The sequence below is a fragment of the Mercenaria mercenaria genome, chromosome 6 (assembly GCF_021730395.1).
Source record: "Mercenaria mercenaria strain notata chromosome 6, MADL_Memer_1, whole genome shotgun sequence".
Taxonomy (NCBI): Eukaryota; Metazoa; Mollusca; class Bivalvia; order Venerida; family Veneridae; genus Mercenaria; species Mercenaria mercenaria.
In genome coordinates, this window is record NC_069366.1 from 24,736,062 (window position 1) to 24,754,064 (window position 18,003).

General features: G+C 35.2%; 1 protein-coding gene across 1 annotated transcript; it reads left to right on the top strand.

The window, feature by feature from the left end:
• The first annotated feature begins 1,361 nt into the window (after positions 1 to 1,361).
• On the top strand, positions 1,362 to 14,094 carry LOC123549381 (uncharacterized). Its single transcript, XM_045337417.2, has 5 exons — positions 1,362 to 1,500; positions 9,549 to 9,809; positions 10,735 to 10,878; positions 11,863 to 12,092; positions 13,238 to 14,094. Exons 1-5 carry the CDS (start codon positions 1,401 to 1,403, stop codon positions 13,583 to 13,585), a joined length of 1,083 nt encoding a protein of 360 aa, XP_045193352.2. The 5' UTR covers positions 1,362 to 1,400; the 3' UTR covers positions 13,586 to 14,094.
• The last annotated feature ends 3,909 nt before the right edge of the window (positions 14,095 to 18,003 follow it).

Below are 18,003 nucleotides of genomic sequence, written 5' to 3' on the forward strand. Positions count from 1 at the left end.
CTGAGTTTGGCACATTATTTGGACGCTACACAAGGTGCCTTGGTGACCCAGGAGACTTTGCATTACTTGCCCCTCACCGCTTTGGGTTCAAAACCTTGCTTTGAGTGGCGAGGAAGTCATTCATCTGGCTTACAGGAAGTTGATGGTTCTACTCAGTTGTTCACATTTGATGAAATTATGCCTGGGAGGCACCTTGGGTCCTCCTCCACCACAAAAAGCGGGAAAGTCGCCGTATGACATATAATTGTGCCGGTGTGACGTTAAATCCAACAAAATATAAAGGCATATACAAAATGAAAGATAATAAGACCTGTTGAAACCACTAATTAATGTAAAATAAAAACATTTAGATCGATGGATTGCAAAGTTAGAACGAAACTCATATTTATCAGAGACTATTGTACGAATGCAAATCAAGTCCACTCAGCTACGAATAAAAGTCTCGATATGTATAACATATTAAATAGCTAAAGCGGACCATGTTTTTATACTTTAGAATTCTTATATTTCCTATTTAAATAAATGTTGGATATTGTCAGAGGCATTTACATTCATGCTATTTGACATTCCAATTCAACTAGGTTATAAAACAACAGTAACTGTTGATATTAGCTTTAAGTGTTCGTCAGAATTACGAATAGCACTTTGTTAAGAAAGTAAAGATGTTTGTTTGTATATAAGTTTATTCATAGTCGCCTCCGGTAACCCATATGGCCGACTCCTCCAGAAGACTGTATGTAATCTTAGTGGAAGGATAGTGCAGATACAGAACACGCTACAATTCCAGAAGCTTTCCTGGTTCTTTAGCGTGCCAGATGTAAAACACCCATACCCGGGACTCTTATCCCACTGTTGTAATGTTTAGTTTAAACATTTTTGAAATTATAGTAAACAAGTTTTGCCAACATTAAAGTTGTAATGTCATCAGTGAGCCAAAGACGGCGAAACACGACAATGCGAAGTGAAATCGTGAGTTGTAATGTGATGCGACAGCAATTCGAAGGCATAATGTCGCGACACCATATTGTATTGTCGCGTGTCAATAGGTCGCTATGTCTTTTCTATGTCGCGGACAATGCGATACGATATATTGCATACATGTGACTTCGCATTTTACAAAATTGTAACCTATATATCTTACAATTACGTACACTTAGATTTTTAAGTGTTGTCACACTATACCTGTAAAAGCTGGTTAAGGAGAGAATGCTACTGTACAACATGAAACATTTAACCAAACTTATGTTGTTTAGTACTTTTTTATCCGTGTGGCAGGCAAATACGAGATAAGCGTTACTTCGATATTTAACTATGACGACTGCATGTTTACCTAAGGTCAATCCTATCAGGTTTATAGATAACAGGTTTAGGTCATACATTGAACGATATTTTGAGTTTAAATGGCGATCTTTATTGTGAAATCTAAAACAGACTGGTATTGGCAGAAATTCATTGTTGTTGGAATATTGTTGTTGGCTTTAAATGGAGGAAGTGACGGGTGTAAGTAACGTATATCCTCTATTAATAATCCGATATAATTAGAATTGTTTCTAATGAAAAATACACCTGACAGGAAAACAAGTATGTGTCGGCTTAATAAATAAACTTTGATTTTTGTATTAACGGTAACCTACGTCACAGGCACCTTCGAATCATTTGGACCTGCTTCAAGGTATGTCCATAGTATGGAACACAGTAGTGGAATGACTATAGATTCTACGTGATATTATTAGTTACACTGCTTGTTGGTGACAGGATACGGGATATACGCTGTCGAGGAAATCCATATCAGGCGAGAGCGAAGCTCGAGCCTGATATGGATTTTCGAGACAGCGTATATCCCGTATCCTGTCACCAACAAGCTGTGTAACGATTTTATCTTGCCGACTACCCTTTACTTATATGCTATAATCTAATGTTTTGTAAATTAACAAAGCGGCAGCCATTTTTCTAAATCAAAATTCATATCTGAAATGTACTAGCAGGATATGGAATATATCCTGTCTCCACGTGACGTCTATTGACCAATAGAAATGCAAGAAACTTGTAGGAGGCAAGATAAAAAAGGTTATTATATGTCCTAAAATAAACCAAATTTAATTGGCCAAAACCGCTTATCATCTTTCAAAATATAATTTTTATGTTTAATGGTTAGTGGTAAACTAGTCCAAATAATTCTATTTAAGAGCTGAATATACGGTTATACTTTTTGAATGGTCGATATCCCCCTCCGGATACCTCTAAGGTAGACAACGTGAATTATCATAATTTATTACATGAGTACCTATAAATAGTAACAAATTTGTGCTGAAAATTCTCCCATTATTGCATTGCGTCATGCATTATCACATTTTATTACATGAGTACCTATAAATAGTAACAAATTTGTGTTGAAAATTCTCCCATTATCGCATTGCGTCATGCATTATCACATTATCATAATAAGCCCGGGGCCATTATCGATAATGGCCCTGGCGTTAGCACGGGAAATTAACGTCTGTAAACAGAAATGACGTCATGGCGTTTCGTGGAGGTAAAACAGCGAATATTTCCGTTTTATTTTATCATCTTGAGCGTAACATCGTGTATTCTTCGTGAAATATCGTATTTTATCCCTAAATTATGCAATAAGCAAGAAAGTACAACTATCCAGGTATTTGATTTTATACAGTAAATAGGCTCTTATACAAATAATATAGAAACTGAAAAGCTGAAATTTATTGTGCCAGAAGATGCAAGTATCTACCCATAAAAATGACACAAAAAAAACAAACATTTCTTACTATATTATAGGTAAACATGTAATAAACAGGTAAATACATGGGAGAGCGGTGCCTTTGAGTGATAATGGCCCTGGAAGAAGATAATAGCCCTCGGGCTAAAGCCCTCGGGCTATTATCACCTTGCCAGGGCCATTATCACTCAAAGGCACCGCTCTCCCATTTATTAACCTATACATCATAATAAGCCCCGGGGCCATTATCGATAATGGCCCTGGCGTTAGCGCGGGAAATTAACGTCCGTAAACAGAAATGACGTCATGGAGGTAAAACAGCGAATATTTCCGTTATAGTTTTATCATCTTGAGCGTAACATCGTGTATTCTTCGTGAAATAATGTATTTTTATCCCTAAATTTTGCAATAAGCAAGAATGTACAATTTATCCAGGTATTTGATTTTATACAGTAAATAGACTCTTATACAAATAATATAGAAACTGAAAAGCTGAAATTTATTGTGCAAGAAAATGCAAGTACCCATAAAAATGACACAAAAACCCATTTCTTACTATATTATAGGTAAACATGTAATAAACAGGTAAATACGTGGGAGAGCGGTGCCTTTGAGTGATAATGGCCCTGGAAGAAGATAATAGCCCTCGGGCTAAAGCCCTCGGGCTATTATCACCTTGCCAGGGCCATTATCACTCAAAGGCACTGCTCTCCTATTTATTAACCTATACTTAAGGAAGTAGCTCTGCAAGGTATATTAAACCTTTTTTTCACAATACCACCGTATTTTGTATATCAGTATTTATAGGGGATTTACTGTACATGCAACTGAAAAAACACTTTTAAAACAGTAAGGAAGTGTAAAGGCCGCCAAGTTTCTACGTGAAGTGCAAACAAACAAACAAAAAATCCTAATGCCAGTGCGAGAACGCGGTGAATGACGTCACCGTCACGGCTTCCCATAAATTTTGCAAAGTATGATATTCGCTGTAAAAGGTACTAAATGTAAACTTCACTGTTTTAGAGCGAAGTTTCACTTTCTTTTGAGTGTTGATTATTTCTTCGTAAGTAGATATATAAAAGATAAATCCCCATGCTAGGCAGTACCTTAATTCATATTATTTCTGTGTTTGTATTGTAATTACTGGTGAATGTCACGGCAAATCTTGGTTGTTTTTCGCACGTGCATCCGTTTGTAAGGAATAGACCATACCCTTAGAAAAAATTGCGTAGGACAGTCGGACGGTTCATAGACCATAACCTTTCAGCCTGGTAACTATAGAACCATTTAACCAATAGTCTTCAAACTTCATAGGATAATTGGTCTCATTGAGTAGAGAACCCATATTGTTTTAGCGGTCACTGGGTCGAAGTCACAGGGGCCTAGTAAAGGAAATTGGTTTCCGCCCAATAACTAGAACGCTTTGGGCTAGAGTCCTAGAGTCTTAAAATTTTATATGGAGGTTGGACACCAGTAGTTCAAAACCCAAAACGCCAAGAATTGTTCAATACCCTTGCCTCTAAAGTTAAGACTGGCGTTCCCATGGGAACAGCAGTAGAAAATCGCAGTCATGTTTTGCATAGAATCTTATGTAATGACCCCTACCCCCCACTTGTCCAGTTATGTAGACTATGCCAAAACCAGCCAAGCCTTTCCTTTTTAAAAGGAAACTTTATTCTGTATTTCCCATGTTAAACATAGGATAAAGCCCGAAACACGTGGAAATGTTCCGAATGTGAACCGGGTGAAGTAGGCGCTCTATGTACAAAGTTTGGTTATGCGTCTGTAAAATATATATTTGCACTCAGGCCAATACAATATTCAGTGAATCATTTTTAATTTAAACTAAAATAAAAAAGGCATAGAATAAAAAGATTATTTAACATTGTTCAAAAGAAAGTTCGGTATAGATTAACATCTGCACCAAGATAAAGAAAAAAACGTACTTGAATAATTTCTGTTATTCTTATTACAACGTTCTGCATCAACGATTTTACATAACTTATTATCATACTGGAAACCAGTCACAAAATGATAACTGCTTCAAACTGAAAAGCTTGAACTTTGAAAATTTCAAACCTAACAGAATCTCTTTACGCCAATAGCCAAAGGAATTCTGTGTCTTTGCATGTGAATGTTGGGCAATGAGGACTTAATGTAAAAAGTTAATGTTCCAATTCCAAAGTTAAGAGAAATTAGAATTTACGTAATCCTGGAAATGACTATTGTAATTCTTTTAAATGTCATTATTGTCAAATTTTGGTTCTTTTTGGAAGGAAGAATGTGTCCAACTTTCAGTCAAAAATACTGCTATAACAGACGCCTGGTATGAGAAAATTACAATCATTTCCATGACTGTACAAAGCTTGTTTTAAACCCAAAAGTGGTGGAGTTTTCACATGTCGAGGATTAATCTTGATGCAGTCTAAAACATGCATTCAGAATTCACGAATTATCATTAATAATTTTAATAGATCTAAAGAACATAAACTTCCTAAACGAATCCATAATTCCTGATAATTCCAGCACCACTCCTTTAATTTTTAACGGGCACTGGTGATTTTTCATGCCGGGCGCTCTGCTTTTTAGGTAGCACCTAATTTCATATTAACATTTTTACATACGCATCTACACGTATAAATATTACGTAAATATCATAAATATGTTCAATAGCCTGAATATGATTGACAACACTGAACTAAACAGAAAAAATAGTGCAACAACACACATTGAATTACGTCACGCACCCGATATGAAATTCAGGCGTCAGTGTATGGAAAACTATTGACGTTTCCGGTACCAGTGTAACTTAACGGGGAATAGAAACGAGTATGTAATAAATCCCCGTATTGTACAGAACAACGTTAAGGTTTAGGACTATACGGTATATCACCAAAACACAGAAATTTTTGATAAACGAACAACATCGTTACCAATATTTTACCTGACCATTACATCTTCTGCCGTACTGTCTCGTACTTAAAATATTCTGAAAAAGTTGTCCCCCTTTGAAAATGAATGCCATTTGTAAAGATATAAAAATAAACAATTGCTAAAAACTGTGTAACACCTAGTTATGTGAAATTTCAGAACTCGCATGATATTACCAGGCACGTGTCCAGGTGGGGGGCCAGGGGGCCCGGGCCCCCCCCCAGCTGGCTGCCTAGTTACGATTTTTATTACTATGGGCCCCTCAATTAACAAATTTATACACCAGCGCAACTGGCTTGATTTGACAGCAATACACAGGCTAAAGAGCCATAAAACCGTGTCCGGTAGTGGAAATTAGCCCCAGGCATGTCACAGGTAAAAGTTTATCTGTGCATGCTTCATTGATTGCTTCATCGGTACATGTACTTGATTGGGTAGTGGAGAAACTATTATGTTTTTTACTCTTTGGAAGTGTTATAAAATGATCAGAACATTGTTGGTTTTGTTAAGTAAATCTTAAAATGAATCTGAAAATTGAAACATTATGATGGTTGAATTTTGTTTCTACATTAAGGCACATTCCCCAAATTTATTAAATTGATAGATATTTATCCTATCTTTTTATTTTACACCAATTATGAATTTGAAACTACTGTATCAATTTTACTCTTTTGGGTCTAATAACCTTACTTAAAAACTCTCATAGTTTTAAAAGAAGTTTCTCAGTAAATCTCACAAAACGCATCTAAAACTCGTTACTTATGAGGGGGTTTATACATAAAAATATCATTTAATATGTGCTGTGATGTTATAGTTTGTACAGTCAAAGAAGTATAAAATACACATCTATTTATTTTTATAGATCTTTGGTACAGTTAAGAGTTCATTGTCATTTGAAATCTATGATGTAAATAGTAATTGTCATAATACTTCGTTTGTTTTGTTGGAAATCTAAAAACATTTGGCCATTTTGCAAATAGGATACCCTTAATAATTAGACTAGCCACTAGTTTCTATGATTTTTTTCTCTTTTTTATGTTCATAGAGACAAAAGCCAGTCTATTCTAGAGATTTTCTAAGAGGACTGATGTTAAAATTGTAATATTGGACATAGTATATAGACTGGCTCTGTTCACTACATGAAATCATAAAAATGTGGAAAAAAATATCATAGTCTAGGAGCTAGTCTTCTTAATAATCATCTTAAAACTTCAACATTTTTTTCAACTGGGTATCATACAGAAAAATAAGTCCATACACTGTGACTGTACAGTCATACATATATTGAAAAAGGCTTGATGAAATGATTAAAAAGTAGACTTTTCCTTAAATATATGATACATTCATGCATCCTTAAAGGTGTTTCAGGTAGCAGGAAAATGCATCTATTCATGTGCCATATTAAAAAAATTTCGCAATCGGGAGGGGATACCCCTCCCGAACCCACCCCAGGTTGGGCCCCCCCAGCAAACAAATCCTGCACACGGGCCTGATTACAAATGCATCAAAACAAACATGTGTAACAGTTCTTTGAAAATGGTGAGTTTTTAAAGGCGTTTAACTGTCCGGAAGGTGGGCCACTTTAGGCAGTCCTTTTCCGGAATTCAATGTTTATATCAGTATACTGACACTTGTTTTGTAGTTTTTGTAATGATAGCGTGTATATTACTCTACAAAACAAGTATCAGTATACTGATATAAGCATTGAATTCCGGAAAAGGAAGGCTGTGACTAAATACAGAGTTGGTGCGCCCGTGATATATTACAGACTCCGGTATATACCGGATTAACTAAATCAGAACAAAAATACCTTAAATGTATATATTTTGTAACCATGGTGATTCTAACCCTAACCTTTAGTCAGTATATTATGTACATTAGACACTAAATGCGTGCGGACATGCAAAAAAATGAGTATTTTTGCCGTGCGTTCCATTTGATAATAATTCCGCGCATGCGCAAAACGGCTGCACCAACTCTGCAATGAGAAACATTCGAAAAGGAATGCCTAAAGGGGCCCCACTTCCGGACAGTCGAACGCCTTTAAAAACTCACCATTTTCAAGGACATGTTACACATGTTCGTTTTGATGAATTTGCAATATCGTGCGAGTGTTGAAATTTCACATAACTAGGTGGAACACAGTTTTCAGCAATTGTTTATTTTTATTTCTTTACAAATGACATTCATTTTCAAAGGGGGACAACTTCTTCAGAATATTTTAAGTCACGGGAAAGTACGGAAGAACATGTAATGGTCAGGTAAAATATTGGTAACGATGTTCTTCGTTTATAAAATATTTCTGTGTTTTGGTGATAATCCTAAACCTTAAACAACCTAAACATATCCAATGGCTCGAGAGGCAATAATTGTATAGTATTTGGCTGATACGCCTAGTGATCTTTGAGATCACTTTGTCCCAATGTTTATTTTGTTCTTGTTTATTTATCTGTATCAAGTTAAACTTTAGGAATTTACTACAAGTTTGATTATTATCTTTCAATGCTGTAAATTCTCGTTGTGTTACAAGGTACAGTGACTTAAAAATGTCATATCTTCAGCACTAATAAACCGCGGTCGGTCACTACGCTTCCGATGACCATTCAGATATCATTTAGAAAACTAAATTATGTAATTACAACTTTGTATTTTTTCATAATGAAGCTTAACGTTATTACAAATTTTATTATTATTATAATTCAGTATTGTTATTATTATCATTATTAATATTTTTTATTATTAGATTCTATAATTATTAATATTATCATTATTATTATTCATTGCACAAAATAGTACCATTGTATATTGAGTTAGAAAGTTGATCATAAATGTTCAATATCATAATTAAGAAATCTCTCCTATTTCTTGCTGGTCTGTTTAAGTAATTACCCTACAATTAACATTACTATTACATAATCACTTATAAGCTGTAGGTAAGGGATGCACTTGTATATTTGAGTGTTGGGTGGAGTGCATTTGTATAGCTTTGAATCTAGGCCTTTAACATATAAATTTGCTAATTCCAACTGAACACGGCTATCATTTATTTTAGTGAATATCTAATAAGAATGCATACATCCCCATTTAACCTCGTGAATATTAAAAGCGAATTATTTAAAACAATCACAGGGTATCCTATACATAAATTAAATAAGGGCAAAGCTGTCGAGCTGGAGACATGTAAATTAAAATTAACCAAGGTTTCGTAGCAAGTGTAAACATAACGCATTAACAATTCGATTACTAGGTCATACGTATTTACACGTTTTTGAAAATAAAATTTCACTACTTGCAAAATGATCTCTCTACTTTTTGATTATGTTTTGTTTTAGCTTGAGCTCTCATTTTTGGTTGCGGGTTTATCCCGCTACCAAAGTTACAAGTGTATTTCTGACAATCATATAGCATCTTTATTTGATTCCAAATCACATCCAAAGGATGTTCATGTGCTACACAAAATAGTCCCATTCATGAACAATGCGGATGAATTATCAATGATCAAGCAGTTCTTATTCAACTGTATTCATTCACACTGACCATTAAGATTATACAAGATCTATCAATGATAAGGTATTCCTGCCCATGGTTACATCACTGACTTTTAGCTGGCATTTTAGATAAGTTCATGTAAGGTCAGGCAGAGTTAAACTTAGATATGAGGCACATTTGTATTTGTTTCTCATACATGTATATTTATAGATTGGCATTTAAATAGAAAATAAATCTACCAAAACCCGCAACCACCAGACATCATTGATTCTTATACAAAACACACTAAAATATGGAACCCTGAGTTAAGGTTCAAAAATGCAATCTTTAATGTTTACAATATTAAGTTTACAAAAACGAACTGTAGTACAAATTCATGAAAATTTGTTTACAGATAGCATGCAGTACTACTGCGACGAGGAATTTAGTTTTATTACAAAGGGTGTACACCAGATCCAGCTTAAACTTGACGACAACTTTATACGCCAAAAAGGCTCCTTCTTTTTCGGCAGAGGGGAAGACTGCGAAACCAGATTTGAAGCTTGGTACACCGTCTATCCTAAATTCATGTTCTATTTTGAGCATATAGACCTCGACTGTGATGACGGCCATCTCGAGTTTTTCATCGGCAAGAGTGGTAAAACAAGAGTGTCAGGTAAGTTAAATTTAACTGTTTTTATTAGAATAATTTTATTAAGATCATGGTTTATGGTTTATTTATCCAGTGACATTCTAAATTTTCTTTTTAGCTCACCTAAGCACGAAATGTTCACGGGTAACTTTTAAGGGCGACCGATATTCTTCAGTCGTCCGTTTTTCCATACGTCGTCCACATTTCCATAAAACAAAACTTTTACCAAATTTCGATTGCCGAATTCTTTCAAGTTATTTTTATTTACAACCATGTTGCGGGCGATTTTCCACTATATTGCTATATGGACAATTTAACTGTTGTGCGACGCGGATTTTCTGATAAGCAGCTGTATAATGAAAACTTTGAGAAACTGATGGCTTGATTTTAAAAATTATTTCATACAAATGTTCGTTTATTGAACCTCTACAAAGTGTTCAAGCTAGCTATGAAACTTTCAGCTGAATGATCCAGGACTATTCATTATCCATGACTTATTTTGCTACTTACTTACTTGTTTCATTTTAGGCCTACCTGCACTATGACTATTTGAGCCGCACCATAAAAAAACAGCGCATTTGTGACCAGCATGGATCCAGACTAGACTGCGCGTCCGCGCAGTCTGGTCAGGATCACGGTTTCTCTAATTACAATAGGGTTTGAAAGCGAACAGCATGGATCCTGACCAGGCTGCGCGGAGGTACAGGCTGGTCTGGATCCATGCTAGTCGCAAATGCATTATGTTGGTTTTCTCATGGTGCACCTCATTTATTTTCAGATTTTATAACGGGTGCTATGTATGATTAGCTCACATTGGAATGATATTTGATTTCTAATTTCATCTTTTTAATTTTCAAAATAGTTCCTAAGTTTTTAAACATTACTACAGTGTTAAAATATACCCTACTTTCTGCGACAAAAGTAAAAATGTTTTCAAAAACTGTTTCAGGATTGTTGGGTAATATTTGTGGAAACAACAAACCACATGGTGTATTTACAGTGGACAAAAGGTATTTCCGAATAAAATACGTTCCTAATAGAAGCCGGTACATCAGTGACATATTTTCTATCATAATTACTGCGTATGGTGACGGCAAGTACTTATTTCATTTTAGGATGTACAGTAGTAGATTTCTAAATGAATTTGCTGTATGTTCTGTAAAATTAGCAAACTTTTGAGAGCTGTATCCCAGAGAGGTCCATTTAAAAGGAAAACTAGCATTATGTTCTATAAATAACCTATAAATCACAAAAAAAAAACCACCAAGTATGGGTCATGTATCTTCTGAGAGGGATTTTTGTCCGTCGGACAGGTTAACACCAAAATGTTAAGTATATGTCCACAATGAAATAAAACTGGCTTACATAAAACATGAAAAAAGCCACTTTAATTTGGAAAAAAATGAGGATTTTTTCTGTCCGATGTGCTGCATGATTACATTTTTATACCTTTACACTGCTGAGAGTTTGAATTTTCACATCGATCTTAACTTATATTTATTTGACTCGATGTCTTTAAAATCAGTCGAACAAACATTTTACGTTTATTTGCTTTAGGAGAAACATACCTCGGACCCTCTGAGTAAACCCGACCCATCTAACCTGATTTCGCCTTTGGCCCATATTAATTTTGGTATCTAATGTGAAACATTATCCATACATATATCCCTACAAAACATTAACTGATTACCTGTATTTTCGTTGACTATGTACATATTTGGTTTATGCATTGTTCTATTTGTTTTGGCGACCCATATGAGTGCCATTTTTTAACAAAGATATGGTATAAAAATGCAATGCAATGCAACATTTTTAAAATGATTAAATTTAAAGCTTTTCCCCACAAGGGAAAACGTATGAGTAATCCTAATTGATTCAAAGCAATATAGTTATATACAACTGCGTCAGACAGATTCATTTTCTTTCTTCTTTTAAAGGTATGTAGAAAAATCGTCCGGTTTCTTGTAATAAAAATGTATGGTCCTTGCTGAACTCCCTACAAACGCATGATTTGCAGTCAGTATGATTGTGAATTGCTTAATATAATTGTTTGCTTTATGTAAAGCATTCTTTTCAGGTTATTGTCCAACCTATGCGCACAAGTGTGAGAACTCAAGATGTATAGATGAAGATCTCGCATGCAATGGCTTTAACTCGTGCGGCGATGATTCCGGTTGTAACATTAGCACAGCTGCAATTGTTGGTATAGTTGTGGGAAGTCTCGCTGGGCTAGGTTTAGTTATCGGCATAATATTTTGTTGTATCTATTGCATAAGGAAGAGCGGAGCCAAACCAGGGACTGTACAGGTAATATATTCAAGGCTAAATAATTTACCAAATATACCAGATATTTTACAAATTTTAATACGTTTAAGGCAAATACAACAAGTGCAATTTTAAAATGACGTACTAGTACATGTATACACAGACTGAAGCGTGCAGTCAGATCAAAATGTGCATCATATTATGTTTAGTCTTGTTATTTTTTCTTGTCCTTTGGGATCGTGGGGTTCATTCATTTTACTTTATTAGAATTCCACTTAAGCTGGTGCTAAGGGTTTGGGGGCGTGGGGTTCATTCATTTTACTTTATTAGAATTCCGCTAAAGCTGGTGCTAAGGGGTTGGGGGCGTGGGGTGTTGCACATTTCATTACCTCTCATGAAGAGAATCATACCGAGTCTGCTATCTTATTGCGTGGTTGTGCTCTAAATGCTTCTAAAGAATTTCACAGATTTCATTGTGCAATGTACAGATACCGTTTTATTTTGACACAACAATTACATTGCTATTCAAAATATACATTACCATACAAATAAAATACGGTTGTAAACAGTCTGATGAAGGGTATTGCATGTTTCATTACCTATCATGGACAGTATGCATTTATTAAATACTAGCAGTTTCGGAAAGATCTGGACAGACAGAACAAAACCTAACATTTTCACTCCATAACAAGACTACTGGTTATACATCCCAAACCCAACCTGGTGTATTGACATTTCATTTTCGCCTAATCTATCTATATAGTGGTAGGGTTTTTAAGTTTTTGTGCTTCATAAACCAACCAATTGAAAGTGGTTTCAGTAAAACCGCTATATTTAGGAGTGGTAGCCATTTTGAACTTTCTAAATAAATGATAACGGAGGGCCTATAGTACACTTTTAATACACTAATTACAAAATAAAAAGTTCAAACCAGAAAATACTTGCATTTATTTTTTGACGAATGTCAATGTTTTTTTTTTTCACCTGTAAATGCAAGCTTTTTTGTGTGCCTGTCTTTTGAATATTGATCAGATACTGTATGCAAGTGCTTTCTTTTCCGATAGTTCATGAAAGTCAGATACTGTACATAAATAATATATATCTTGTTCACACACTGTAATTTAAACAACTGTAGCACTTGAAATTTACGAATTCACCATTCTGTGATTGTTTTGTTACTTTTACAGAGCACAGCCTCACACACAGTGACATACACTGCCCGCGACCAGACTAGATATAGTCAACCAATATATGGAGTCAGTCAAGGAACAGCTTACAACGCCAGCTTGTCCCCTGGCGTTGTTTCCATGCCAACAAACGTGGCGACTACTGTTTCGAGCCAACAAAGCTACAGCCACCCGATGTATGGGGTCAACCAGGGGTTACAATATCCCAGAAATTCCGACAGTCCACCACCTTATTCGTCCGTGTCATCAGGTACAGAAAACAGCAAACAACAAACAAGAAGTATAACTCCTCCTCCACAATACAGCGAAATCGTCGAGAACTCCGTGCAAGACATTAATCATTCCTAGCATAGTGATTGGTTACTGGGAGAATGACACTGTACAGACAACAACAAACTGCACCTATCTAACAAAGTCCAACGCAGTAGGAGTACTAGATCTGATTTGTATTACTACATCTGTCTTTTTAACCCTGCTGAATTTCTATAACGAACTTGTTCATCTTTCAAATTGGACAGTACCATTAACTGTTAAACGGGGTGCCAACCAGAAATACTGACTGAATAGCCAACTGTGCAGATCTTGATCAGACTGCACGGAAGGGAAGGCTAATCATGATCTACACTGGTCGCAAAGGCAGAATCAATCATGTTAAGCATAAGAAGGGTTAATTTCAAATCAAATTCGGTTTGTAAGAGTAGATGTTAATATACTCGCTTTGTAATCGAGCAGAAATAAATTTTTAAACTTCGTAAATAAAACCACTGCAGATGTACCGGAGGACAAAGTAGTTTGCTGATCATTTAAGTGCTGTGATATTCATAAAAGATTATTAATAACAGGCTTTGAGTTTTGAATGCATTGTTTTTATCATTCTTCAGTTATAGCAATGTCTCCGCCAATGTGTAGTAACCCATTTGTTTCGAAAAGTTACTTCTCAACGTGTAAGTGGTTCTTTTGTAAAGCGTGCTTACTGCCTTTCTATACCTATCACATTCATTTTCAGGTGGTTTGACGATTGTCTTTATTAACATTTTGTGACTTCAAAGAAATTTCCATTCTTGTATACTATAAATCAATGTTTCAATTTAGGTTATGTTTAACTCGTATTGATACAAAAAGTAACTGAGTTCCCGGAAAGATTGCACACTATATTTTGAAATCCTATGTTCCAAATTATTATTTCAGCATTTTTTGTTCCCTTTCTACTGGACAATTTACTGACTGTGTTTTCTAACAGCTTGAGCCTACTGGCTAGCGTCCTACAACCTGACACTTTTGCACTATTTTCACGATAACTTGGGAAATAAATATATCTAATGCAGGGTTCAAATTTAGACAAGCATACAAGCTAAATGCTAGTGGAATTTTGAAATATCTAGTGGTTTTGAAATGTACTAGCTAATTTCAGCTAGTTAATAATATAACAAGCAAATGTCTTCAAAGTTTTAATAAAGTTTAATTGTTTTGAAGGTACACATTTTTTTTCATGAAAGGAATGTTATCATTAATGTTTATATGTTATTGTTCGACAAAAATGGCACAAGCTATTTTAAGCTAATAGAAAATATTTTTGTTTGTGACTGGCTACTAACAGAGATCAATCAGTAAGTTTTTGCCAGTAAAATATTAATAGAGTAATTAAATATTATTAACTTTATCCGGTAGCGTTTCATTTTAGCTAGTGATCAAAAAGGGCACTAGCTACTTTCAGCTAGTACAACTACTGTTAAATTTGACCCCTGTAATGGTTGAAATTTCACGTGAACAAAGCTAGGTTCTCCTCCGAACTAAAGAGCTAATTTGTTTACTTCTAAAATTAGGTCAAGTACTTTTCAAGGCCCTATCATGTTGTTTTAAGGTCTAACACTACCATGTTTCCGGACCATATATGGACAGCGAGTTGTCACTGAATTAAACTTTATTTTCAACAAAGGGAAAGTAGTCGCATAGCATTGTACGAATTACCTATCTTGAATCGATGATATGATTGTATCTCTCCAAAATTTCACTTTTCGAAGTGGATATTTTTACATGAAAATGTACTCAAAAATCATACACTAAATTATCAAAGCTGTATTTCTCCGGTTTAAGTGTTTACTCAAAGAAGTATTAAATACACAGAATGGCAACTGGCTGTAATCTCGCGTGAGCTCGTGTCAGAGCGTGATTCGGCGTTATCTTACTAAAAACAAACATCGGCGAGCATGGAGTTACAATTTGTACCTTTAAAACTACATTTAAAATACATGTTAGCTTCTAAAACAAAATTAATTTAATTTGAAATGGTCTTAGACACGAAGTATACGTTTTTTGCCATCGAAAGAAGCGTGGTCATACGGTGATAATTATTTTACCGATGAATAATTGCTTTCGCATACAAAATGGCGCGTGGAGAAAGCGCCACTTCCGGTAAACGAGATCTCGTTTTTTTGTCACGGGAGGTTGGCGAGATTTGCTCTATATGCCTTTCAAGATGCCAATCTATTTGTTTTTATAGCTCTTTGGTTTACTAAACGTTTCTTCTGCTTACGTCAAATTTGCACGGGGCCTTTAGATTTAACGGAAATACTGCGCATGCGCAATACGCCACTTCTGACTTCCCCCGACATGTAAATATGTTTCGTGAGTGTAAACGAAATGAAATATAGCATTTATTGAAAAATACTTAAATTTAACCGTTGTAACTTCGCTGTGTTGTTGAAAATCAAGCCTCCATTTGATCGTAAACATATGAACAAGGTTAAAGACCGAAATAAAGCATTTACGGGACTGTCCGGTTTGGTGGCCGTCCGGATTTGGTGGTCGCTAGCCAGTATGTATCTCATATTTGATATATACCAAGGCGGTATGAAGATCAAAGTTCAATGAAATTTGCATTTTTGTGTTTCTTTGTTAAAATCTAGACCACTTACAAATCAAGAACAGGAATACAAAAATTGGTTTCGAAGTTTATCGCGATCAAACTTAATATAAAAGTAGCTGGAATAGACAAAATGTGCCAAAGTCTAGAACACCGTTGTATAAATAAGGAATAACTTAAGTTAGAAATGAGATTTACTGACCAAACTTGGTACATTTATAGCTTGCATAGAGACAAAGTCGGGGTTAGCTTACTGTCACCAGTTCCTTTTGCACATCCCCTTAAGGTACGCATGATAAATTGCAACCAAACATGACATTAAGGTAACTTGCACGGAGACCAGTTCATTTGTATTTTAGCTGTTTGGGTCAAGGTCACATAATTAAGAATAGGAACATTTGATTCGGTGTATTATTTTCTGCCGGCTATGAGAGATATACCAAATGTGCTACAGAAAATATAAGTCCGATGGTGTCTTTGGTTAATTAGGAATCGTTAATTTATTATGATAAAGTACTTCAATATTGCAATTAAATAACTGCAGATAGAAATTTAAATGTGGCTGTACTGTCTGTTATAAACTTTATACATGCAATGGATGCCAGTATTTTATGTTGTTCGACAACTGGCATTACATTTGATCTCTTTGCTGTTGATTATTGATGTCATTTGCAGATCATAGATAACTTTTCATGTCATCATGCCAGATAACTTAATGCTTTAATTTCTGAAATATACATTTTGAAATACGTTACTATGCCGCCTAAAGGTTGATTACATTATATTCTTATTTCTCTAATATTTTAGAATATATAGTCTCTCATATTTCTTATAGAACTGTATTACAAAATGTGAATGTGCGAATGTAGGAGGTCGTTTATTGCTAAGTGCGTGATAGATATGAGCATTAAGGGCCTCTGAGGCTGAGCGGTTAAGATCGCCAGTGTATTATTAAATACTGACACCGTTGAAAATAGACTCCATGGATCCTTTTTCAACGTTGAGAATTGACATCGTCAACATTTCTACATTAAATTTTGATCAAAAGGTCCTTTTCCAACGTTGAGAATTGACCACGCCAACATTTCAACATTAGATTTTGATCAAAAGGTCCTTTTTCAACGTTAAGAATTGATCCCCGCCAACATTTCAACATTAAATTTTGATCAATGGAGTCAATTTTCAACGGGGTCAATATTTAATGTTACACCGGCTTCGAATCACTTGCTCCAGCTTATACGCGAATTCAAAATTCACTTTCGACGTCATGTTAGAAAGCCATTCATTTAGTTTACGGAAGGTCAGTGGTTCTACCCAGGTGTATGCCCTTACCAGAAACAATGTCCGGAGGGGCATCTGCGATCTTCGTCCACCAATAAAATCTGCAAAGGTCAGCATATGACCTACACGGCATCGGTGAGACTCGTAATCCAACCAAAAGGAAAAATGTAATATTATTCATATATGGGTAAAAGTAGGCATGTAGCCTTTTTTCTACTTATTTTGCATTGATAAGTTCGTTTCTAAAAAATATTGCTCATTGTATCGAGTAGCTTCTATGTTATTTTTTTATATAAAATTGTTCAACTATCTAGAGCTCACAGCCACTAGGTAAATAATACTATCTCAAATCTTAGAGAAACATTTGAAATTTGAGTTACGAGACAAACTGACTAAATATGGGAGTCATTAAAAGTGGTATAAGTAACATTATATGACACCCCGAAAGTACGCATGTTAGTAAAATTTTGATAAGAAATCACCTCATCACATCATCAAATGAGCCCCACCATGAGAAAACCAAGATAGTGCATTTGCGACCAGCATGGATCAAGATCAGCCTGCGCATCCGCACAGTCTGGTCAGGATCCATGCTGTTCGCTAACAGTTCTGTCATTGCAAT

What these genes read in the sequence shown, in the direction of transcription:
- LOC123549381 (XM_045337417.2), top strand. Translation starts at nt 1,401, where the DNA reads ATGGCGATCTTTATTGTGAAATCTAAAACAGACTGGTATTGGCAGAAA. An exon ending in TGGTAAAACAAGAGTGTCAG is followed by an intron (nt 9,810 to 10,734) that starts GTAAGTTAAATT and finishes AAACTGTTTCAG; the next exon opens with GATTGTTGGGTAATATTTGT. An exon ending in AATTACTGCGTATGGTGACG is followed by an intron (nt 10,879 to 11,862) that starts GCAAGTACTTAT and finishes CATTCTTTTCAG; the next exon opens with GTTATTGTCCAACCTATGCG.